This window comes from Thermobia domestica, chromosome 3, assembly GCF_964235325.1.
Source record: "Thermobia domestica chromosome 3, izTheDome1.hap1.1, whole genome shotgun sequence".
Lineage (NCBI taxonomy): Eukaryota > Metazoa > Arthropoda > Insecta > Zygentoma > Lepismatidae > Thermobia > Thermobia domestica.
This window is the reverse complement of record NC_137456.1, coordinates 194117852-194143113: the sequence shown is the minus strand read 5'-3', so window position 1 is coordinate 194143113 and position 25262 is coordinate 194117852. Positions and strand designations below refer to the sequence as shown.

At 36.2% G+C, this 25262-nt stretch overlaps 1 protein-coding gene across 1 annotated transcript in view; it reads right to left on the bottom strand.

Annotated features, from left to right (window-relative positions):
• LOC145680912 (phosducin-like protein 3) overlaps positions 1-25262 on the bottom strand; it is a 220213-nt gene that overhangs the window by 83828 nt on the left and 111123 nt on the right. The window contains exon 3 of the mRNA XM_081752073.1: positions 20649-20850. Within this exon, the coding sequence (XP_081608199.1) occupies positions 20649-20850 (202 nt within the window). The remainder of the gene's footprint in view (positions 1-20648; positions 20851-25262) is intronic.

Genomic DNA, 25262 nt, shown 5'->3' with positions numbered 1-25262 from the left:
TGGCACATACCTCTAAGGGGTATGATGGTCATTTTATTCTTAAATCCTTAGTGGAAGAACATAAATTGAAACCTACTTTGATCTTGAACGGAGCGAAAATTTTAAGGATGAAAGTGAATCACTTATCGTTTATTGACTCCTTAAATTTCATGCCAATGGCTTTAAGTAAATTATCCAAGGCATTTCATTCACCAGCGACCAAAGGATATTTTCCACACTTTTTTAATACTGCTGCAAATCAATCGTATGTGGTAAAATTACCATATATGATTATTATGGTGCAGATAAAATGAAAGTGGATGAACGAGAGAAATTCGTGACATGGTACAAAGAACACCACAACGATACGTTTATTTTCCAAGAAGAATTGGTGAAATATTGTGTCCAGGACGTCAACGTACTTCGAATGGCTTGTATATCTTTCATGACCACTTTTGAACAAGAAACCCACGTCAATCCTTTCTTGGAGGCTATCACTTTGGCGAGTGCGTGCAATTTAGTATTTCGACGAAATATCTTAAAACCCAATACTATTAGCATTCTCCCTGCACGAGGATACAATTACAGAAATAATCAGTACGGATTGCTTTGCAGTGGCTTGCCTACATGGAAGAAAAAGAGGGACATCCAATTCTACATGCAGCAAGAGGAAAAGAAGTTTTTGTTGCTGGTTTTTATCTGGACGATTACTATAAACATCCCGACACTGAAGAGGAACACGTGTATGAATTTCAAGGTTGTAGGTTCCACGCTTGTCTTCTCTGTGTCCCTACAGGCCGTGGTCAGCCCATTTATGAGAACTCCGAAGAAACTATGAACTATCGCTACGAGAGAATACAGCGTAAAATGAAAATATTACGATCCATGGGATATAAAGTACATGAAATGTTGGAATGTGAATTTCGTCAAGTGTTAAAATCTAATCCAGCATTGGAATCTTCTTTAAGCACACATCCTTATACTAATAAGACACCGTTAAATCCAAGAGACAGCTTCTATGGTGGCCGTGTTAATGCCATTACATTGTATCACGTCGCAAATGAAAATGAAGGCGAAGAAATTCAATTTTTGGATATTGTTTCACTGAATCCATATGTCAATCAATGTGGACGGTATCCAATAGGACACCCACGAATATATATACAGGGAGATTCAGAAATGCCCGCCACTCAAGATGTTAACGGTTTAATCAAGTTAAAGATGTCTTATCTTTAACCTAGCAGAAATGTCTTTTATCCAGTACTGACATTTCACTCAAATAAGAAGTTGCTGTTTCCACTTTGTGCTGCCTGTGTCACAGCATTAAATCACGATTCTGAATGTACACATTCCGATAGTGAACGAAGTCTAACAGGAACGTGGGTGTCTTATGAAATTCAAAAAGCCATTGAACTTTGGTATCAAGTAATTGAAATTTACGAAATTTGAGATTACGACATCACCGTATATGATCCTGAATCCAAGACCGGCGGATTGTTCAGCGAATACATCAACACATTTTTGAAATCTACGCTGGAAGCTTCTGGATGGCCGGCCAATTGCGTCATCGAAGAAGAAAAGCAGCAGTATATTCAGATGGTACAACAACGTGAAGGCATAACTTTGGATGCAGCAAATATAATGACAAATTCAGCACGTCGTAGTCTTGCAAATCTCTGTTTGAATGCCTTCTGGGGAAGACAATTTCAGCCAAACGACCATCATTAATCACCCCAAAGAACTGTATCAGAAATTAACTTCTCCAGATATACAAGTCAACCCAATTTTACCTGTTAATGATTCGTTCTTATACCTTTATTGGCAGTATGAAGATGCTGTTCCAGTACAAAATCACAATGCTATTGTTGTCCTTGGAGCATTTACGACGTGTCAAGGTCGTCTGAAACTCTACGAATATTTAGAATTGCTGCAAGAAAGAGTACTATATTTTGATACAGATTCAGTGGTATTCACGCAGTGACCATCAGAGCCCACAATAGAACCAGAAGTATTTCTTGGTTCAATGTCAAATGAACTGGAATCAACTGGACCAAAAGCATACTTTAAAAAATTCGTGTCTGGTGGCCCAAAACAATACGCTTTAGAAATCTACGACCCCGACACGAAATCAACCAGTTATGTATGCAATATTCGTGGATTCACACTCATTTATACAGCAAGCCAAAAGTTAAATTTCAAAAGTCTGGAGCAAATGATCGTTAATCAATCCAGTGAAAAAATCTCCATTAGCACGCCACATAAAATTTACAGAACCCAGGATCATCTTCTTGTCGCAAAACCTGAAGAAAAGAAGTAGTTTCAATTATAAAAAACGACGATTAATACCAGATACATACGAGACATTGCCCTATGAGTATAAAAAAGCCAAAATGGGATAACAGTCATATTTTCCCAATCCCACCAACATCACCCTATGGAAGTAAACCTCCATATAATCATATAACGTAATAATTCCCCAAAATCAATCATTAATACTCATCAAAGGGAAGGGATTATACATACACCCTATAATGTAAGAAATGAAGATAATCTCCAAAATTTTATACTCATAAAAGAGAATAAAATTGACCCCTTCGGAAGTCTACCCATAAAGAGAGCATAGTCTAACACCACGTGACCCCATAACGAGATCCTAAAGGCGATACTAAGGTGTGCGCAGGGGCGTATCAAAGGACACAAAAATAAGATAGGCTATATATACACCCTATAACGTAAAAAAAGGGAATAACATTCTTTAAATTTATACCCATAAAAGAAAACAAAATAAATCCCTTTAGTGGGACTACCTCGTAAAGGCGGAGCGCAAAACTATATAAACTAGAGAGGACGGGGACGCAATTTTCAGTGGGCGTCACACTCCAGGGGAGCAAAAGTTAAAATAAGCTATACATACACCTGTACTCCACCATAAAGTAACAATCTCCAAATTTATGCCATAAAAGGGAACAAAAGCAACCCCTCTCGGTAAAACTACCCTATAAAGTCGGACGGGGTGTGGCCTAGGGGCGCCGCGGGAGAAAAAGTTGATATTAAAGACCGCAAGGTGAACTATACATACACCTGTATTCCATCAAAAGGTAACAATCTCCAAAATCTTATGCCGTAAAAGGGAACAAAAAATCAACCCCCCTCGGTAAAACTGCCGCATAAAGGCATGGCCTAAGACCACGTAACCCAAGCCGGCATGGCCTAACATCACGTGACCTAAAGAAGCGTGGCCTAACATGACGTTTAACAATGACGTCATACAACGTAACCCCAAAATGTGCGCCGGGCGCCCAGGACGCAAGATTTTGGCGGTGGCGGCGGGCGCCACGCTCCAGAGGGCGGAAAGCTTGCCTCAAGTCAGGCAAGTACTACTGAAATATATATCTTGGAAATTTCTGCAAATCGTTTGTGAGGTTTTGGAGATTTAGATCTTTTTGGAAAGTATTTCGGAAGGAGCTTACTCCCCTTCAAAGAGTTTTTTCCACACAAAAGAAAAATACGTATTTCTTACTTTTAAGTCTAGTATCTGCATGCATAGTTTCCTCGGAATCGCTTGTACCCTTTTGTCGAATTTGGCCTTTGTCATTATTTTTAGAGATGTTTAAATGGGGGCCGCTGTTCCCCCTGCAACCGTTTTTTCACACAAAAGAAAAAACCCGTATTCCTTAATTTTCGATCTAATATGTGTATACGCCTTTTTCTGCAAATTGCTCACTTTCTTTTGGAAATTTCAAGCTTTTTGAAAATACTTCGGGAGGGGCTTAGGCCCCTTCAAACCGTCTTTCCGCAGAAACGAAAAAACAGGGGTCACTTTATTTTGTGTCTAGTATCTACCTGCAAAATTTCGTTGAAATCGGCAAGCAACACTTTACGGATGTTCCATGTAAGTACACTTTGTAGTTACAGTAAGCCGACTTAGAAGACGTAAGAAGCTTCTGAGTAAGTGGAACCACTTCTGGCCTATTTCCGGATTTCTTCATCCCGGATATTATATTTAACTTAGCATTGAGAGTTCTCAAAGCCATGTAATATTCAAATTCATTACCTACTCTTAAGAACATACAAGAAGCAGAACACACGACGAACATGATGAACCACAAAAATACACAACGTTGAGCGAAGCGTTAATTAATACGAGAGAAAACTAAAAGACCATTATGATAGAAGAAAGAATAGACACAGAAGGATTCTCAACATCACATTCAGAGCTTAAGCACCCACCAACCATTCACTGTGCTTTAGAAAGAATGAAAGCTGAAGTGAGAATAAAGCTGATTGTTTCACATGTGGCAGCAAGAACTGATGCTTTCAGAAGAGTAATGAGTAACAAGTTTCTGCCTTTTCCCATTTACTTTCATATTTTTCTTAGAAAATACCCAATGGAAAACATAAATGACACGAAAAAGTCACTTTACCTCCCAAAAAATTAACTTTAAGTGACAAATTTGAAAAAAGTAGCTTTTAGTTACCAATTTGAAAAAGGTAACTTTTAGTTTAAAAAAAAATGACTCGCTATGAGCCCTGATATATAGAAAGTATTACACTTTCAATTATTTCATCATATCATCATGTTAAAAAAATAAAACTTAGACCGAGCTTCGAACTCTCGATCTTCAAGTTTCACAAGTTCTTTACGAAGACAGCGCGGCTCCAGATACTTGTCTACGGGCACCATAAGTACGGTTTGCAGCTAGCGCCTATATAAAGAAAAGAGAAAAAATTCAATTTCCTCTGTGAAAACCTACGGGAATTGTGACGGATCTAGGCTTATATTTTTGGTCTTAGTGCCTGAACCAGTTTACAAGTTTATGTGAAGAGGAGTGTACCACTGAAACAGAACGAAAATGTCCTTAATCTTGTTGGAATAGGACGTAACATTGAAGTCTTCAGTAATGATAATAATAATAATAATAATAATAATAATAATAATAATAATAATATTAATAATAATAATAATAATAATAATGATTATAGAATCAAATTTCGTATGACGATAGATCGTATTAAAATTTGTAAACTTGCCCCTAATTTTACGCAAAAGTTACAAAATAGTCGGGATTGGACACAAGTGTCAGTACCACCAGGACACACCCTCTGGATACACTCCTACAAGTAGCTAAATGTTAAACGAAAGGTTTTTCGTAAACTTTTATGTAGAAAGTAGGGCTATTGAACTCGCATGAGACATACGAAAATTTGTTTTTAAGTTTTACGTTCCATGGTTATGCCGGCTAAGCTAAAGGAGATGTCGATGATGACATTGAAAGAAATAGTGGAAAGAAGAAAGTGGGAGGAAACAGAAGCCCGAGAAAACCCTCTAACACGGTGTTTTCCACAACAACGAACACTGGAGGGAGTTGGGATAGATAGAGGGACACAAGCTTCAGAGCAGAGTGGGCTACGACTGAAACAGTCAGAAAGACAGCGCCTAACGGGTTTGGTAAAGGGTAAACCATTAAACTCTCACAACTTCAATAATAATAATAATAATAATAATAATAATAATAATAATAATAATAATAATAATAATAATAATAATAATAATAATAATAATAGACCACCAATGAGCAACTAGTGACATTTCTCTAAAAAATAGACCTCGCAGCGACTCTACGCGGTTTCCCCACTTCCGTTTTGAATATTATACTAGCATTGACCCAACACCAGTCCAGAGACGCGACGGAACTCCAATGAATCACAAATTATTCCCTCAAAATACGTAAAGTCGTCAACATGCGTGATTTGTTTACATTAAGGTTTGTCTTTAAAAAACACTTTTAAAAAAGTAAAAAAAAAAAAAAAAAAAAAAAAAAAAGTCATTCGTCATTCGTCATGAAAAAATTCGTCATGAAAAACTAACATACCTGAGTTTGCTACTTAAAAGGTGTTAAGTCCAAAATGTTCTAAACGTTTGAACTTAAGAAACTTTTTTATAATACTTTGTGGGGAATTATTTATGCAGAGATTTAAAAGTCTACTATCCAAATTTTAAACGCTAAGCGTTCCACTAAAGTTTCATGTAGAAATTATTCTACCGTACGTTTTAAGGAATATAACTAATAAAAAAAACTAAATATCAGTGAACAGTAAGGCTAATAATAAACTAACTTTTAGAATAGGCAGAAGTAGTTATGAAAGCTTTGTTACAAAAATCCATGTCACATTCCGTGTAACGTGGGTTCCTGTCACCACGGCATGGCGCGTACTCAGGCTGCGGATCGAGGAGAAGGCCTCTAGATATACAGGTTAGCTGCGAATATACTGAATAAGCAGTCGCGGACAGCCGACTAGGAGTGGTCCTCCAGCTTGGGGTTTGGGTAAGGCTAACAACCTCATCCTGTAAAAAAAAAAAAAAAAAAAGAAAAAGAAAAAAAAAAGAAAAAAAAAAAGAAAAAAGGCACTTGTTCAGAAACATTCACAAAAGCCTCGGTCAAGGACTGATAACTTGGCACGACTTCAGCAAAAGACAATGGACATGAGATTTGGAACATGGAATATTAGAAGTCTTTATAGGGCAGGCGCGTTAAAATCCGTAACGAGTGAGTTAGAGAAATACAGGATGGACGTTGTAGGAGTTCAGGAAGTTAGGTGGGAAGGAAATGGATATGTGAACTCCGAAAATTTTACGTTCTTTTACGGGGAAGGAAATAAAAATGATCAGTTAGGAACAGAGTATTTCGTTCACAAACGAATATTACCAGCAATTAAACGGGTTGAATTTGTAACTGACAGACTTTCTTTTGTTACTCTTAAGGGATGGTGGTGTGGTATTATTGTTTTAAATGTACATGCCCCAACAGAAGATAAGGATGACGATATAAAAGACAGTTTCTACGAAGATTTGGAACGGGTATTTGACCAACTCCCGCGATACCATATGAAAATTCTATTAGGGGATTTCAATGCGAAGGTAGGACGAGAGGATATTTTCAAACCTATTATATGGAACGAAAGTCTGCATAAGGAAAGTAATGACAACGGTATTAGAGATTCTTGAGCTTTGCAACACTCAAAAACCCTATCGTGAAAAGTACAAAATTCCCACATCGCGACATTCATAAATATACCTGGACCTCACCAGACGGAAAAACACATAATCAAGTTAATCGCGTTTTGGTAGATAGAAGAGGAAAATTTAGCATAACTGAAGTTCGGTCGTTCAGAGGAGCTGATTGTCACATTGATCACTACCTGACTGCAGCAATAATAAGAGATTAACGTTGAACAACGCAAATATTCAATGTTTAAAAATGGAGAGATTTAATTTAAAGAAATTAGAGGAAACCAGATAGATTCTCGGCTTTAGAACATTTGGAGTGCACTAGTGTCGAGGATAAGTGAAATGAAATCAGAGACAGCATTAAAACTTCAGTAAAAGAAGCATTGGGACACGCGGTAATACGTAGGAATAAACGATGATTCGACCAGGAATGCACTAAACTAGCAGAGAAAACTGTATAAATTGGGTTGGCTACAAAATCCAAACGAAATAGCTACACAAACTTTCGTAGAAATTAGGCGGGAAACTTCCAAAACTTTTAGAAAAAAGAAAAGCGATTTTTTGAAAGATAAAATTAAAGAACTTGAAGATAACAGTAAAAATAAAAACATTCGGGATATGTATAAGGGAATCAACGAATTTAAGAAAGGCTATCAACCTCGTGCTTATATATTAAAGAAATCTGACAGAGCAGTTCTCACTGATACGGATAGCATCTTAAATAGATGGAAAGATTTCTTTGACGATTTGCTGAACACGCAGCCAAAAACTAATGTGCGTGGAGAAAAGGAAATACACACCGCAGAACCGTACATTCTAGAACCCAACCGAATAGAAGTAGAAACCGCTATAAAGAAATTAGAGAAACACAAATCTCCGGGTGTAGATGAAATTCCGGCTGAGTTAATTTTAGCTGGAGGCGAAAAATTGTGGAACAAGATACACAAACTCATTCTCCTTATCTGGAACAAGGAAGAATTGCCACAAGAGTGGAAAGAATCAATCATTGTTCTCATTCACAAGAAAGTTGACAAAACTGACTGTAATAATTATCGAGGCATTTCTCGTTTGTCAACATCTTATAAAATCCTTTCAAATATTCTATTAGCAAGAATGACCCCATACGCAGATGAAATTATTAGAGATTATCAGTGCGGATTTAGACGAAATCGATCAACTATCGACCAAATATTTACCATTCGCCAAATATTCGGGAAAAAAAAGTGGGAATACAACACCCCGGTACATCAATTATTTATTGATTTTAAAAAGGCGTACGACTATGTTAGGAAACATTATACAACGTTCTTACAGAACTTGGAATACCGAGAAAGCTAATTAGATTAATTAAGATATGTTCAAATGAATCATAAAGTAAAGTCCGGGTAGGATCATTTTTGTCCACGAGCTTTCACGTCGAAAATTGCCTGAAACAAGGAGATGCGTTGTTGCGATTATTATTTAACTTTGTTCTGGAATACGCCATAAGGAAAATCAAAGATAGCAACCAGAGCCTGGAGTTGAACGGTATTCACCAGGTTATGGCATATGCTGATGATGTAAATTTAATGGGGGATGATAGAAGAACAGTAGAAAGAAATGCAGAGATCTTATTAAACGCTTGCAGGGACATGGGTTTAGAAGTAAATGCAGAGAAAACTAAACACATGGAAGCGCGTCGGGACCGTAAAATTGCAAATTATGGATGCATTAAAATGTTAAATAATACTTTGGATAAAGTAAATAGTTTCAAATATTTAGGATCAATATTAACAGACAAAAATCATATTCACGAAAGAAATTAAATTTCGAATAAAAGCAGGGAATTCGTGTTGCTATACGGTTCAATGATTCAATATCTCTTGTCGCGAATTCTTTCGAGGAATTCGAAGCTTAAAATATATAAAACGATAATCATGCCTGTTGTTCTGTATGGTTGCGAAAGATGGTCCCTTACTCTGGAAGAAGAACATACACTGAAAGTATTTGAGAACAAGATCCTGAGACGAATATTCGGACCCAAGAGGAACGGAAATGGGGAATGGCGGAAACTTCATAACGAGGAACTACCTAATTTATACGGTTTACCCAACATTGTTAGAGTCGTCAAGTCTAAAAGGCTTAGGTGGGCAGGTCATGTAGCTAGAAGGGAAGAAAGTAGAAACGACCATTGACTGGAAGACCAATCGGAAAACGACCATTAGGAAGACCTAGGCGCAGATGGGAGGACAATATTAAGATGGATCTCTCAGAGATAGGAATACAAAGTAGAAACTGGATCCAATTGGGTAAGGATAGAAGTCAGTGGAGAGCTTTTGTGAACGCGGCATTGAACCTCCGGGTTCCATAGGCCATAGAGTTAGTTAGCTAGTTTTTGCTACAAAAATACCTACACAGACCATAATTCGATGAGCTCAGAAATACAAAGTAATAAAATAGCGTATAAGATTCAGTCTACCGAGCAATTGTTCGAGAATCGAGATAAGACGACAAATGTTTACGATACTTTTCGTCTCGTTTTGATTTTCATCTTGAAAGCTAGACGATAATTTGAGGTAGCCTTGCCCTGTCTCGAATGGAAAATGTCCATTCTCGTCTTGATTTTGTTTGTTTTGTTTTAATAACGAGATGAGAAATTTCTCTTCTCGTGGGCAACACTAAACAAAACCGCATATTCTTGCCAGTCATATTTCTGCTTGTAATTGTATGTTCTCAGAGATAACAAGCTCCTAGCCTGTAATCTTCTAGGAGATAATTATTATTATTATTAGTTTAGCATTAATATTATTATTATTAGTGGAGATTTGAGAGTTCAAGTATTGAAACATGCGATTATTCAAATATCTGAAGAAAATAAAAAACCTTCAAATATCTTAAGGTAATTCATCGCCGGTCATCGACACGAAAAATTCTAAAGTAAAATTATATATATATATATATATATATATATATATATATATATTTGTCCTTCGCGGATCCGATTCGAGGAACTTCAGATTACTGGCAAAGTGCCTTGACCACTGAACCACGATGAATACACGGTAAAAGATTCGCCCTTGGGTGTTTACGTTAGGTTTGTTTGCTTCCGCTTACAAAGTTCCGTGTGATTTTTATTCCATTTAAAATGTCTTTCGTATTTATTGGATGATGATATAAGTCAAAAATTTTGGCATAGTTTATAATACCTGAGTTGTTCTTATAACTTCGGTCCTCAATTTTCTGTCTTCTCCACACCAAACTACAGATAACACAGATTAAAGATACAATTAGTCGCATTTGGTTTCAAAGCAGTCGCAATTACTGCTCAAGGACTTAAGCCCGCCATTAGACAAACTGTTGTTTGACGTAGTATTAAAGCACAAGGATCACGTAGTCAGCTCCAAATGGAAATAACTGAAGTCTTGCTTCTTTTCATGGTTCCCTTTTTAACAAGCATTAGAAAAAAATCAAACCAGGAGTGGCGGAGATTCGAACCCAAGACACCAAATGAAAATTTCAGTCATTTACGATATCACTCGCTCAACAATACATAACAGAAGTTTCTGTAACAAATATAATATCTGGGACTAGTTGTAATAGTTTTCTTGTATTAACGTTAAGTGCTTGGCGATGAAGATAGTGTTAAATAAAATGTTAAATAATACTTGTTCTGATTTCTTTTTTATCGTTTTACAACTTGTTGTGTGAACTGCAACAGTAAAATAAAAGTAAATATCTATTTTATTCATATTTGTTACTTGAATAGCTTTGTTAAACATAATTAAATTACTAAGTGTATGCGTAATGTATGGACTGATTGTTCAAAACATCGATTTCAAGAAGGGTTAAACAATGTAGACCCGCGACAAAAATGTTTTTGACAGATATTACTTTACCACTCAAGACGCTCCTTTTAGATTTCATTGTAATTAATTTAATACCAACCAAGACACACAGGTTTCTATAGTAGAAAAGAAATATTGTGTCATACTACTGTCAAGTTAGGAGACTAAAGAGTAGTGAAAGAATAGCCGAGGTGTTATAGGCAATAGGTTAGAAATCGTGGGGTCGCGGGTTCCAATCCACTGTAAATCAATTAAAAACTTTTTTAAATTTAATTTGCTCTTGCAAGGTGTATGATGACTTCTCTTTACTCACAGTTCTCTTACCAGAGATTAGATGCAAGAATTATGCACATGTTAATCGAGAAAAAGAGAGTGGAAATATCTCCAACTGAAATAAGATCCGAAACACTCATCGATATTCATATTTGATTATGTTTTAGTTAATTTTTGTTTATTCTTCTTTACGAAATTACAGTTCTCGATTACTTAGAATATAACAAGGGATAGTGAGTGATATATTACGGCGTATTACAAGGGAGAACTCGTATTATTTTGATATCGTATATGCTTCTAGTAAAAACATGCCTGTATCATTAATTGAGGATTAAATTACACAAAATATGACTGTCATATTTGAAACATATGACATGTTTTCTACTGATGCAATGGTTTTCGCAAATTGAACTGGCACACACTGCATATCTTGCTTATACTTTCTTAGTTTTTCTTTTTTTCTTTTTCTTTTTCTTTTCCTTTTCCTTTTTTTTTTTTTTTTTTTTGCTTCATTTTCCGAACACACTGGAAACTAGTGTAACTTCAGAAAATATTCTTGTTAGCTTTAATGTGGTAATGAATAATAATAATAATAATAATAATAATAATAATAATAATAATAGTAATAATACATTTGAAAAAATAAAAACTAAGCTGGTTTTCCTGATAAAAATACTCTCGCAAAACAAAATAGAAGTCAAAACACCTCGACCTGGTATTTTTCCCTAAAGTTTTACTGGAGATATTAAAACTGGTAAGCAACAAAAGTGAAGGTAACGTTGAAGCGAATAATGTAAAAAACATTCAGAGATTTTAGAAAATATTGTAACCTGTAAAATAATATGAATGTTTGCTGCACTGACATGTTTCGAATAAACTTGTGCACTTGTAAAACGCCTTGTGTTGTTCTCAACCAGCCAACCTTAACCTTTTCAGGACGGGCAGGGATTTCAAGAAAATCGTAGACCTTTACTTTGGCGGCCCTAGCCCCCCTTCTAATTCTTCCATGGGTATGAATTATACATTGTTGGAAAGCTTATGAAACAAAGATTCTAGTAAGATAACCTTTCAGGCTACCGTACCCAACCCGTAGAAGAAGAAGAAAGAAAGAGAAAAAAATATTTTTTTCGAAATTTTTGAGTCTGCCAACACTGTTTCTAGTGGTACGCTAGAAAAAATATTCTGATCTGTAGGCCAGACATTGATAATAATTATACCAAAAAATGAAGGGCAAAGGTACAATAGCTAGGTAAAAAAAAAATCGGAAGATAGAATCTAGGTGAATCATCCTGTTCCTATTTTCCCGAGAAATTTTCGTCTACCCTTACGTTGGGTGGCTTGGCGACGCTCCTAAATGTCACACATAAACAAACCATACCTTGTTGGAAACCTTATAGAACAGACATTTCAGCAAAGTAACTTTCGTGTCTCTCGGACCAAATTAGTAAAAGAAGAAGAAGACGAAAATCTTTTTTTTTTCAAAAATACAATTCTTCAGATTTTGTCAGACTGTGGCAACGCTGATATATACCGTACGCAAGCAAAAAAAAATCTCAGATTTACGCCAGACACTGGAAACAATGATATCAAAAAATGAAGGGTTTAGATTCAATAGGAATGGAGGGAAAAATTCTGAACACCGAGCCTACGTGAATCATCCTGTATTTTTTCGATAGATTTTGGTATACGCTAACATTGGCAAGTCTGGTGATGCCCCTAATTGTCACAAGCATATCAGCTATACCTCGTTGGAAACCTTATGAGACACCCATTTCAACACGGTAACTTTCGTGTCTCTCGGACCAAACTAGTAAAAGAAGAAGACGAAAGTCAAAATTTTTGGGAAAAAATCTTTTTCCAAATTTGTCCGACTATGGCAACACTGGTATTTGTCGTACGCAAGGAAAAAAATCTTGCATTTACGCCAGACATTGGGAACAATGATATAAAAAAATGAAGGGTTTACGTACAATAGGAATGGAGGAAAAAATTCGGAACCCCGAACCTACGTGAATCATCCTGTATTTTGTTCGAGAGATTGTGGTATACGCTAACATTGGGAGGGTTGGCCACGCTCCTAATTGTCACAAACATATCAGCTATACCTCGTTGGAATTCGTATAACACACACATTCCAACAGGGCAAGTTTCGTGTCTCTTGGGCTAAATTAGTAAAAGAAGAAGACGAAAATCAAAATTTTGGTTGGAAAATCAATTTTTTAAAAATTTGTCGTACTATGGCAACGCTATTATTTCTCGTACGGAAGAAAAAAAAATCTCACATTTACGCCAGACATTGGGGACAATGATATAAAAAAATGAATGGTGTAGGTGCAATAGAAATGGAGGAAAAAATTCGGAGCACCGAATTTGCGTGGATCATACTGTATTTTTTTTCGATAGATTGTGGTATACGCTAATATCGCCAGGCTTGGCCACGCTCCTAATTGTCACAAACATATCAGCTGTACCTCGTTGGAAAGCTTATGGAACAAACATTCCAACAAGATAACTTTCGTGTCTGTCGGGCCAAACTAGTAAAAGAAAAAAGATAAAAATGAAAATTTTGGGTGGAAATCAAGTTTTTCGAAATTTGTCGGACTATGGCAACACTGTTGTTTGTCGTATGCAAGAAAAATAATTCTCACATTTACCCCCGTTATTGTGAATAACTGTGCAAAAAATAAACCAAGTGCAGTAGGAATGCACTCTTACTAACGGCAGAGAATAAACTCGCATTGGTTCGCCTAACATTGTTCGTCGCAAGATCATTGCTTTTCTTTCCTTTTGCTTCGTCAGGAAGTTTTTTTCTAAACTAAATAACCTGTCAAAGGAGGGAGTTGAAAGAAATGCATATTTACGACCCTTAGGTTCAACTGATAGCTACAGCTGACTTTGATCAGGCTAAAAATAGAACGGTGCGTTCTGAGGTGATAACTGTTTTCCTTTCGCTCTCTCTCTCTCTCTCTCTCTCTGTGTGTGTGTGTGTGTGTGTCTGTCTGCTCAATAAGTTATCTTGTTGGAATGTCTGTTCTATAAGCTTTCCAACGAGGTATAGCTGATATGTTTTTGACAATTAGGAGCGTGGCCAAGTCTGCCAATGTTAGCTTATACGACAATCTCTCGAAAACATACAGGATGATTCACGTAGGGTCGGCGTTCCGAATTTTTTTCTTCACTCCTATTCCACCTAAACCCTTCATTTTTCCACATCGTTGTTTCCAATGTCTGGCGCAAATGTGAGAATTATTTTCCTTGCGTACGACAAATAACAGTGTTGCCATAGTCCGACAAATTTCGAAAAATTTTAATTTCCCAACAAAATTTTGACTTTCGTCGTCTTCTTTTACTGGTTTGGCCTGAGACACACAGAAGTTACCTTGTTGGAATGTTTGTTCCATAAGTTTTCCAAGGAGGTATAGCTGATATGCTTGTGACAATTAGGAGCGTGGCCAAGCCTGCCGATATTAGCGTATACCACAATCTATCGAAAAAAATAGACGATGATTCACGTAGGTTCGAGGTTCCGAATTTTTTTCTTCACTCCTATTGCACTTACACCATTCATTTTTTTATATCGTTGTTCCCAATGTCTGGCGTAAATGTGAGATTTTTTCCTTGCGTAAGAAAAATAACAGCGTTGCCATAGACCGACAAATTTCGAAAAATTTTATTTTCCACCCAAAATTTTGACTCGTCTTCTTCTTCTTTTACTGGTTTGGCCCGAGACACACAAAAGTTACATTGTTGGAATGGCTGATCTATAAGGTTTTCAACGAGGTATGGTTTGTGTGTCTGTGATAATTAGGAATGTCGCTAGGGCTGTCAACGTTAGAGTACATTACAGTGGATATTGAATAATATACAGGATGTGTCACGTAGGTGTGGGGTTCTGAATTTATTTTCCATTTGTATTGAACCGATGGGTTTGACTTTTGTTTATCATTGTCCCAAATATCTGTCGTAAATGTGAGGTTTTTTTCTTGCGTACGACGAATAACAATGTTGGCAGAGTTCCTCAAATTTGAAATATATTTTTTGTCTTTATAAGAAAATATACAATAAGAAAAAGGGTAAATTCAATACCCCTCCTATTCACCCCTCTCAAGCCCAAAAGTCATGGACTGGGTATGGCTAGTTAGTATGTTCATTTGTCTCTATGGATGCCATTTTTTTATCCTTGTAGCTCTATCAGGGGGGGTACCTCCCCCCAAATTCTGAAGGGAGAGAGGGAAAACTATAAACACCCAACTTCACGGCGGGACCCATTACATTATGATATACACAGGATTAGAAAGTTCCGTCCTTTCTGAAGAGATACATACCAAAATCATATCTCTAGGTTAATTAGGAGCTGAGCTAGAGAGGTTTGAATTACTGGCTCAAGGGTTGAGCCATTCGTCCTGAAAAGGTTAACAGTATTATTGGTTGTCTAACGTTGCAGGATATGAAAAATGGAAGTGTGAATGCACTTTTGCTCGTGTGTATACAACCAAGTTTCCTGAATTACCTGAAGCGATCACTGAGATGGTTCAGTTATTTCTTGATTTCATCTTCAATTACAAAAATTAAAGTGACTGTTTCCCTCCCCTCCCCCCTTCCTCCTCTAAGTATTTCGCTTTTTCGTCACTAGATGTTCAGTTTTTCATCTATCAATACTAGCACCTCTACTGCGAAGAACTGAAAGATCGTAGCGGTCAACTTGAATGTGTCCAGGAAATCCCCTATGACAAATATCCACACTTGCAGTGAGAGAGGAAGAGGAATCCAACATTTCTTTTCTTTTTTTTTTTTTTCCGTGTACCTGCAGTCTGTCAGATCGGTCTACGTTTACAAGGCGTGTTCAGCTGCAGGGCAAAATCTCAACCATTAATGAGTAACATATATTTTCTTTCTACAGACAGGAATAGATTTTTTTTTTTTTTTTTTAAAGAAAAGCGAGAATTATGCAGCAGAAAAAGGTCATTTCCATGGAATTTCATTTGTGGGATTTTCTATTACTTGCGTTACAAGTTTCCTTTTGTCTGCTTATCACATAAAGCTAATTTTTTTCTTTTCAATTATTACTAGAATATGAGGTAAATAATATAAATAGTTCCTTGTATACAGAAAGCTAACAAACAATACTAATACTTTCTTACAATTATGAGTATTATATGATTATTTTTTTCGGAAATGCATGATGCAAGAAAAATGGACAGAATGAATTTTTGGCTTTTGTGTTTGTTGCTACCCTTCTGAGTAGAGACAGTGTAAGCTAAAATATTAACACCAATACATACATACATATACAAGAATCAGTGAAAGAAAGAGGCTGAGAGCTAATACGTGCTCCGTGAGGGATGTTATCATTCCTTTTACTGGTATATCTAGCGAGTCTTCCGCATTCTCTTTCCAAGAAAATGAGGTAGAAACTTGAAAAGCATATTCAGTCGATTGTTATAAAATATACCATGGAAGTAGCCAACGACGTGTAGGTGACCGAGGAGGCGTTTGTTTTTGCGGAGCGGTTGAGGAGTTGGCGCCGTAGGGCCCTATTATTTGGATTGGAGACACTGACTCAAACGTATTTTACATTTTACATACACACACACACACATACATGTTTGAATACATATGTGTTACAAATAATTTAGTTAATGCGCGGAGCCCTGGGCAAGACCCGGTTCATCCGCCCCAGAAACCGCCTCTGGGAGTTGGGGTAAAAATGCAATCCTGAAACACAGAGATATGCTAATCGTAATCTTTTGATGTAAACCACCCGCTAGGGAAAAATATTCTTAGTTTCGTATTGCTTTATCTTTTATATAATTGGAAGATTTTAGTGTCTCAACTATCAGAGTCGCACAGAGATGATCCTGTGCTCGTAGCAGAACTTTACTCGCTGCGACCCAAATTTTACACTATTTCCCTTTTCGACCCTCTCCCCCGCCACAGTCAAGAAGTTTCATATGTTTAAAAGCGTACTATTTACAAACGAGCTATTTCATTCCTACAATTTCCCATTTTGAAAGAGTGAATTCTGATTTTAATACTTGTTGCCTCTTATAAGTGATAATTGCACTATTTTTTACGTCCTCTCGTGTCTCCACCCCTGGTGGGGGCCAATCTTGCCAACCCCTCGATACAACTTTTCCAACAATTACAATTAGCACACGGAGAAAAGTATTTTCTTGTAATATAAAAACAAAATTAATTTCTATCATTATTCCAACAATCTACGTTTGGAACCGCTGTTTCGGTCCTGTAATGTAACATTAGAAACTTCTCAATAATATTCCATTTCTAAGTTAATTGCAATTCAATAATAAAATAAATTAGCTATTGAATTTTGTATATGATCATCATTTCCACGCGTTGAAAACTAGCTAACTGTAGTATTATATTTTGTCCGGAATATAATATAGATGAAGGAACACGATGTTAGTGACAGCAGGGTTAAGATCAGAAATGATCTTTTTTTTTTTAAAAAAAAAAAAAAACGTAAATGTACTTATTGTGTAGCATCCGATGGTGCAAACTTTGTTTCCAGATAGCAATTCCGTGCTTCAAGGTGACAGGGCCCCTGTTTATACATCTCACATCGTCCAGAACTGGTTTGATAAGCACGAAGATGAAGTGTACCTGAATCCCAAGTAATAGAATTATAACGGTCAGGAGTCCAGGTATTAATGTAGGTGATTGTACATACTCGCGTATTAGTGCAAATAAATAAACTTTCTTTGTATGTCAGCTAATTACAGATCTAAAGATCTAAAATGCTTCACATAAAAAAAAAAGGATTTTGCAACACTAGATTTGGACTACACTCATACAAATGAAAGAGGTAGGTAGGTAGAGGTGTGTGTGTGTGAGAGAGAGAAAGAAAGAGAGAGAAAGGGGAAGAAAGAAAGGGGAAGAAAGAAAGAAAGAAAAAAAGGGAAAAAAAGAAAAAAAAAGAGAGAGAGAGAGAGCATTTTTAGTACCATGAATTAAAAACATTACAAACGTTTCACTTTAAAATGGAAACATTACTGAAGATCTATCTCTGTTTTCTCGATAGTACACCTAGAAAATTACACAGATAAAAACGAAAAATAGTTACATTAGGAAGGAGGTCGGGAAATTTTCGAATTCTTTTTGGGTGAACTATGTGACGTATAGGAGGATTATCGCATGTTACAAAAGGTCCTTTAATTAAAATACAATGTAAGATATCAAATTGGCTACTGAAAAGAGATTTGTTCTTTTTTTTTAAAAAAAAAAAAAAAAAAAAAAAGAAGTTCCAACATATCAGTTCTTCCAAATGGAACTTTTCTTGAGAAAAATATTTACTTTCAGTTGAGTAGGTATTGCTCCAGTACTACTTATTTGAATATAACGGTTCATACACCATTCTTTTCACCATTTTGTAATCAGGGATCGCTCGGTCTCTGACTCACTATCTTCAATGGAGCTCGGCTTACTTCGTCTCAATGAAGCTCATGGTAGCAAGTCTGGGATCGCTGTCTTTAATTAAACTTGCGCTAGGTCAATATCTCTCTCATTAACCTCATTGGGGATCGCGCTTAGCCCGCTCTATAGAGACGCTACGCAACATATGTTAAAACGCAAAAAATAAATAAAATTAAAAAATAAATAGACATTTATTAACTGTCCTTTTCACACCAGGTAGTTACAATTATGGGCATCAAATTTTCCTTATTAGCTTCCACTCTTTTCAATTTCTGGAATTTTAGAGGAAAATTTTGATTTCAGTTAAGTAGCTACTGCTTCAGAACTATTCATCCGAGTAATATGTTATTCTCTTCAGAATGAAATGAATTTTCAAATGGTACCATGTGCATGTGTGCGCGTGTACAAAAGAATAGAAATTTGGAGTAAAATAGAATTATTTTCCTGCAAAAAGTCCAATTTGTTTAATTTTGCGCCCTCCGAAGCGGACCTAGCTACAGATATTCAAATATAATTCATCTCGAAAAATACTATGGTCCACAGGTAATGCGTGTGCCAAGTTTAATTGCAATATGTTGTACAGGTATGAGAGGAAAAACAATATCTCTTAACCCTCTTTGACAATATCAAATTTCATATATAAATGCGGATAATGTAGGATATATAAAATAAAAGTTTCCGAACAGTACAAATCATCCGAGTATCAGGGGCCATATGTCGTTCTCTCCAGAGTGAAATAGAATTGCAAATGGTACTATGAACATATGTTCATGATGTACGGGAAAAGCGAAATTTGGGATAAATATGGAAGTTCACATAATGTGTAAATCTCTGTAGCCAGACAAAAATTTTTAACAATAACAAAATTGTAATGAATCTTAAATTTCTGCTAGCAATAACATTTTCCAGTTCCGTCACATTATAAATCAGTGACGATTATATCGATTTAATCTAGTTCAGTCGATATGTCTAGTTCCACACGTCTAATTGTGAAGAATCGCAACAATTCTTACACCGTCAAATAAATACGACGTTCTTGGTCGTTAGGTTTAAAATCTCTGCAGAAAAGGCTCTCAATCAAAGATATTACCTTACAGCAAGCCAAGATAATTGCATTCATAAAATGATCATTTTCTTCAGGACTTCAACATTTTATTTAGCAGGTCTGTGACTATTTAAAAAATTCCCTGACTACTCCGAGTTCAACCTTTTTGTCTGACTCTTCTCAACTATTTTTCTCAGAGTCATGTAAAGTCAAGTAAACGATCAAATTCCACAATGCGCTCAATAATTCTTCGAACGATAATTATGCCTGTTGTGCTGTATGGTTGAGCAGTATGGCCGCTTACTTTGAACGAAAAACGCAGACTGAAAGTATCTGAAAACAAAATCCTGAGGCAAATATTCGCAACCGAGAGAGAGAGGAATGGAAAATGAATTGCGGGAATTTTACGAGGCATTGTACAGCGGTGGACACTTCTAAATGGTACAGCCATATGGAGATTTACGGCTAAGGTGTACCATTTAGAAGTGTCCACCGCTGTACAATTCATACCGTTTACGTAACATTAGAGTCATTAAGTCTAGGAGGCTCAGGTGGGCGGTCATATTGCCAGAATGGAATAAAGTAGGAAGGGTTTCAAAAGTTTAATTGGAAACCCAATCGAAAACAAAAGTATAGGAAGACTTAGGTACAGATGCAAAGACAATATTCACATGGATCTTCAAGAAATAGGATTACGAAGTAGAAACTTCATCCAGTTGGTTTACGACAGAAGTCGACTGAGTGCTTCTGTAAATCTGGAATCGAACCTTCTGGTTCCATAGGTCATGGATCAGTTAGTCAGTCTTACGTTATCGAACTTCAAAAGCGAATTTTTTTCACTTTAGTTAAAATATCGTAAATGATCGAACTTCAAAGCGGATTTTTCTCACTTTAGTTAACATATCGTAAATGTTTTTTCGCCGGAAGTTATTTGGAATCACTCTTTTACTCTATATGAAGAATTACCTCACACCACTATTACCCCCCCCTCTCTTTGGTTTATTTTTTATTTATTTTTGGTACATCATGCAGCATAGTATATAAATTTTATAACTATATATGAATTAAAACACATGTACTCTACCTGTAAGAAACGGGCATCGTTCAACACTTATTTTACAGAATCGTGCCTCTACATGTTTCACTGCGAGAAGCTTTAAATGATGATCCACTATTTTGCATCTAGGTGTATCTGTTTTATAGAAATGACAAACGATGTCTTTTGATTTCTTCGAAACTTCGAAAAATTCTTTTTCTTCAGGTATTTCACTATATTCTCCATGGCCCTAAAAGAGAAAATAAAATAAAACAATAATTATAATAATAGCCAGTTGTTCATTACTAACAAATTAGTAAGTTCGTAGGATAACTAATAAAATAACAACGTATAGGCAAAATTCAACCTCATCAACATAGTCTCCTATAAGAGTGATACATTCATTCCAATGCTTCTCTAACATTTCAATGCCTCTTTTTGTAGAACGCTTTATCTTCGGCCTCAAAAATAAGTTTCAGTTTCAGCAATCACTTCGAAATTGTAGCTAAATCTCTTTCCCTGAAGCATTTTTTTTCAGTCTGCAAAAAAGGTAGTAGTCGCTGGGAGCCAGATCCGGAGAGCATGGTCGATGGGGTAGCAATTAAAATGCAATTCGTACAATTTTGTCCTAGTTCCGATCGCCGTGTGATACGGTGTATTGTCTTTCTGCAAGAGCAATTTTTCTTTATTTGTAGTTTCTTCTTCTTTTATCTTTGTTCTTGTTTTTTTTTTCCTCGCAATTTCTTCCTTCCTTCAAACGCAAAAACGCCATATAATATTCGCTACTAATGGATTTTTCTATCTCAAGGTAATCGATGAATACAATATCCTGCACATCCCAAAATACAGAGGCCAAAATCCTACCACATGACATCTGCGTTTCTGGTTGCTTTCTGCGAGTTTCGCCTGTTGCTGTCAACGCAGCTGACTGCCGATTTGACTCTGAAGTTTAGTGATGGATCCATGTTTCATCTATTGTAACATATAGCATGAAAAGTTTCTTTTATTGCGCTGAAACAACTTTAAACATCGCTTTGAATTGTCAATGTGTTGTTTTTGGTCGTCTCCGAGCAAATGCGGTATCAACTTCGAACAGAGCTTTCTCATGGACAAATGTTCATGCAAAATAGTGAGCACACTGCCTTCTTATATCTCTAATGTTAGCTATCTCGCGCAACTTTACTTTACGATCGGCCAAAATTATTTTGTGAACTTTTTCAACTACCGAATTGGGACAACCAGAGCGTTCCACATCATCAGTGTTTGTACGGTCGCGTTGAAATTCAGCAAACCACTTCTCTACCACTTGTCCCAAAGGAGAAGAATCCGAACGACCTTGTCAAGCTATTGCTTTGCTTTAAAGTATATTTCCTGATTAACAAGAAATACTTTATCAACACACGAAATTCAGATTTTTCCATTGTTCTAAAAATTACAAAATTTGCATCATATTAAACCATCGTAACTTGTGAACTAAACGTCAGACTGTTGTGAAATTGTAACACGTATCATTGGAATGTTAGTATTTTGTAAACGTAATATGGATTTGTGAATAGTGACAATATCTGTCATCCTACGAACTTATTGATTTAAATCGATCACGCTGATTAAAAAACCGACCTTAATCATCACCGATAAGCTGTAGTTTTCAAGCTATGAGAAGGAAATTCTTAACTTAATGGAAGTTACATACTTACCAAAATACAGTTGATATACTGATCTGTAAACACAAAGGCTTTCAAGCTATTTACCTCGTTAGAAAGCTACAAGTATGAGATTTGTAATGATTTATTGCACTTGCATTTACTATTGTATCCAGAAAGTAAACAATTGAAAAACCGGGATCTTTTCAGTCCTTTTTCACGCAATACAACTTATTGTAGCAGAAGCATTCAAAGAAAGTACGTACCATCTGAAAACTAACTTGACATTTAATTTGGTAAAACTTTACTGCGAGTTAAATGATCTGGAACTGCTTAAAGGTAAAAGCGAAATTGTAGGCGTCTAGCCTACAGCAATCGCATTGTATTGACCAGCAAGTAAATATTACTGCGTTCGGTAACCACCATACTGGATTCCTTCAGTTTTTCAAAAGTGAACATAACTTTGCACTTTCTATACAATAAAGGGTCTAATGCCATCTCAAAATTGACTGCAATACTGATGATTGGAAATTTTTCCAAGATTTACAAAAGTTAAGACTGAAGGTTGTCCTTCTGCATAATATCAACTTGTTCCCATCGGTTCCAATTGATTTTGCACCTAACATCAAGGAAACTTATAACAACATGAAACAATTCTTGTTATGCAGAGCAAACTATAGCAAAGCCAACCAGCAGATTCTCGGTGATCACATTTGGATGCTTACCTTTTTACTGGTTTCCAACATGATTACACCAAGTTTTGTTGCTTCTTGTATTTGTGAGAAACCCACGCAAAAGCATGTCACTACAAACAGAAAGAAAGACCGATCTGTATTTCAGCAACTTCAACCTTGGATTGTATGGGTCTGGGTTCAACTCCATAAGTCCCTGCTCGTTCGGAGGCCAATTTAAGCGTATCCCGGAGTTCGAATGCGTGCTTCCAATCCAAGCGCAGCTCCGGAAAGCACAATTTTGTATCTAGGATGTGACTGGCACTAAGTGATTCAGACAGTAGTACAAATCATCTCATAGGTGAACTCCAAGTGGATATTTAAGCTCTGTCTTAACTGCCTCACTCCTAGAAGTGCATAGACCTACTGGGTTCGTCTTCGATTATGTCTCCTTCACTCAACTCAAAAATTTACATATGTATCATGAATATAGGATTTCGAAGCTCAGTGGCTAATGTTTGGGTGTTTACAAGCCCAGCAAACTGATTGATGGATAACAGTATAATTAGCCGAACAGGAGATCGATTTGGAAACCCATGTAAATCACTCCTTACCTTGGATGCTCATAACGTCCAGCAACAAGATCTTATATTAGCACGTACATGTAAATATTATTTTGCACACAAATAAATAAAATGTTCACATACATAAAATACTGGTTGGATGAAAACTTCGTGCTAAATAAATAAAATATTATTTAAATTTTATTACAAGATTTTTTTCTAGTAACTTGTTTTTTATTACTGAATCTAATGGATTACAAACTTTCTACGGTATGAGAATTACAACAAAATTGATATTATATTGCAAAATAGTATTATCAATTTTACATAATTTTTTATGAATATACTTTGCTAGCTTTTTCCGTTTCCCAGTTGGCCCTATATAGAATATACGAAAATGATGCGAAGACGAAGAGTATCGGGACGCGAATAAAACACGGTAGAATGAATTGAAGTGGAAAGAAATAAGATTACATAATTAATACATAATTACATAACAAAATTATACTTAGTTCTGTCTTCCCATGGATGAATACAGAAGGTTATTCACTTTATATCCGACCATTTTTGACTCACCTTAAGAGATATCGCGCCGCCACCATCATGTTTTATTGGAACCCCAGCACGGTGGATTATCATGCGGCATCAGAGTTTCCATTGCAGCAAAATCCAGCACAGGACAGGCATGGGAATTCTGTTTCACTCACTCCTGCACCCTTCCCTTAACCACCCATAGCGCAAGGTCGGTGATGTTGAAGACGTCGTTTCAACAGTCCAAATGCACAAATATCCCTAAAACGGAAAGACACGAATTCCTAATTCCTCTGCGATTTCCTGCTAAAAACGTAGTGATGTTATGACTGTATGATTCGAAGCCTTGTCCATCTGGATTTCACCTGGTTCGTGTCCATTCCATACAATTGAGGGATGTCTCTCCGATAGAAAGAGATCAGAATTGATTCTTAGTGGTATTTTACATTCACCTTCATCTTTTTGTCCACTTTGCGTATTAGCAACTTACCCTCATATCCGAGTCCCGTAACAACCATAAAGCCACGTGAGTCCCTGCACGTGAGATGGACATATGATTCATCCATTGTGACAACTTTCTTCCATTTGGAACTCCCAGGTACTTTTCATCAGTGTTGGGCAAAATCAATTGAAATCAATTGCAATTGATCAATCAATTGAAAGTAATTGCTCTGAAAATCAATTGCAATTGATTTCAATTGCAATTGATTTCAATTTGTAATTGACAATTAATTTCAATTGCAATTGAATTCAATCATAAAATTTGCAATTAAATTTTCGTCAATTGTTAATTGTTAATTGGTCACCAGGCAATTGAAACTTTTAATAGTTAATTGTCAATTGCAAAGGGTGCAATTGAAACATTCAATTGTTAATCGCAATTGACAATTGAAACTTGTAATTATTAATTGTAATTGTTAATTGCAATTGAAATCAGCAATTAAAACTGAAGATAAGAAGATGTGTGTATATTGTATTGTCCACTTGTTACTGTTTTACATATTTCAAATAAGGTACTTATAAGAAATGCTGGATACCTACCATCCCTTTCCCCCCTGGGAAGAAAGCCGTGAAACTAAGTATTTTTTAAATATATTATGTTTATGGTTCTATCCCCCTCGAAAGAACTCTATATGCCCGTCATGCATACAATAGGAATGAGCACGAGCGAGTTCGAGGAGTTTTCTTTAAAACTCGACTCGAGACCTCGGCTCGAAAAATTTCCCCCAACTCGACTCGAATTCGGATCGAGTT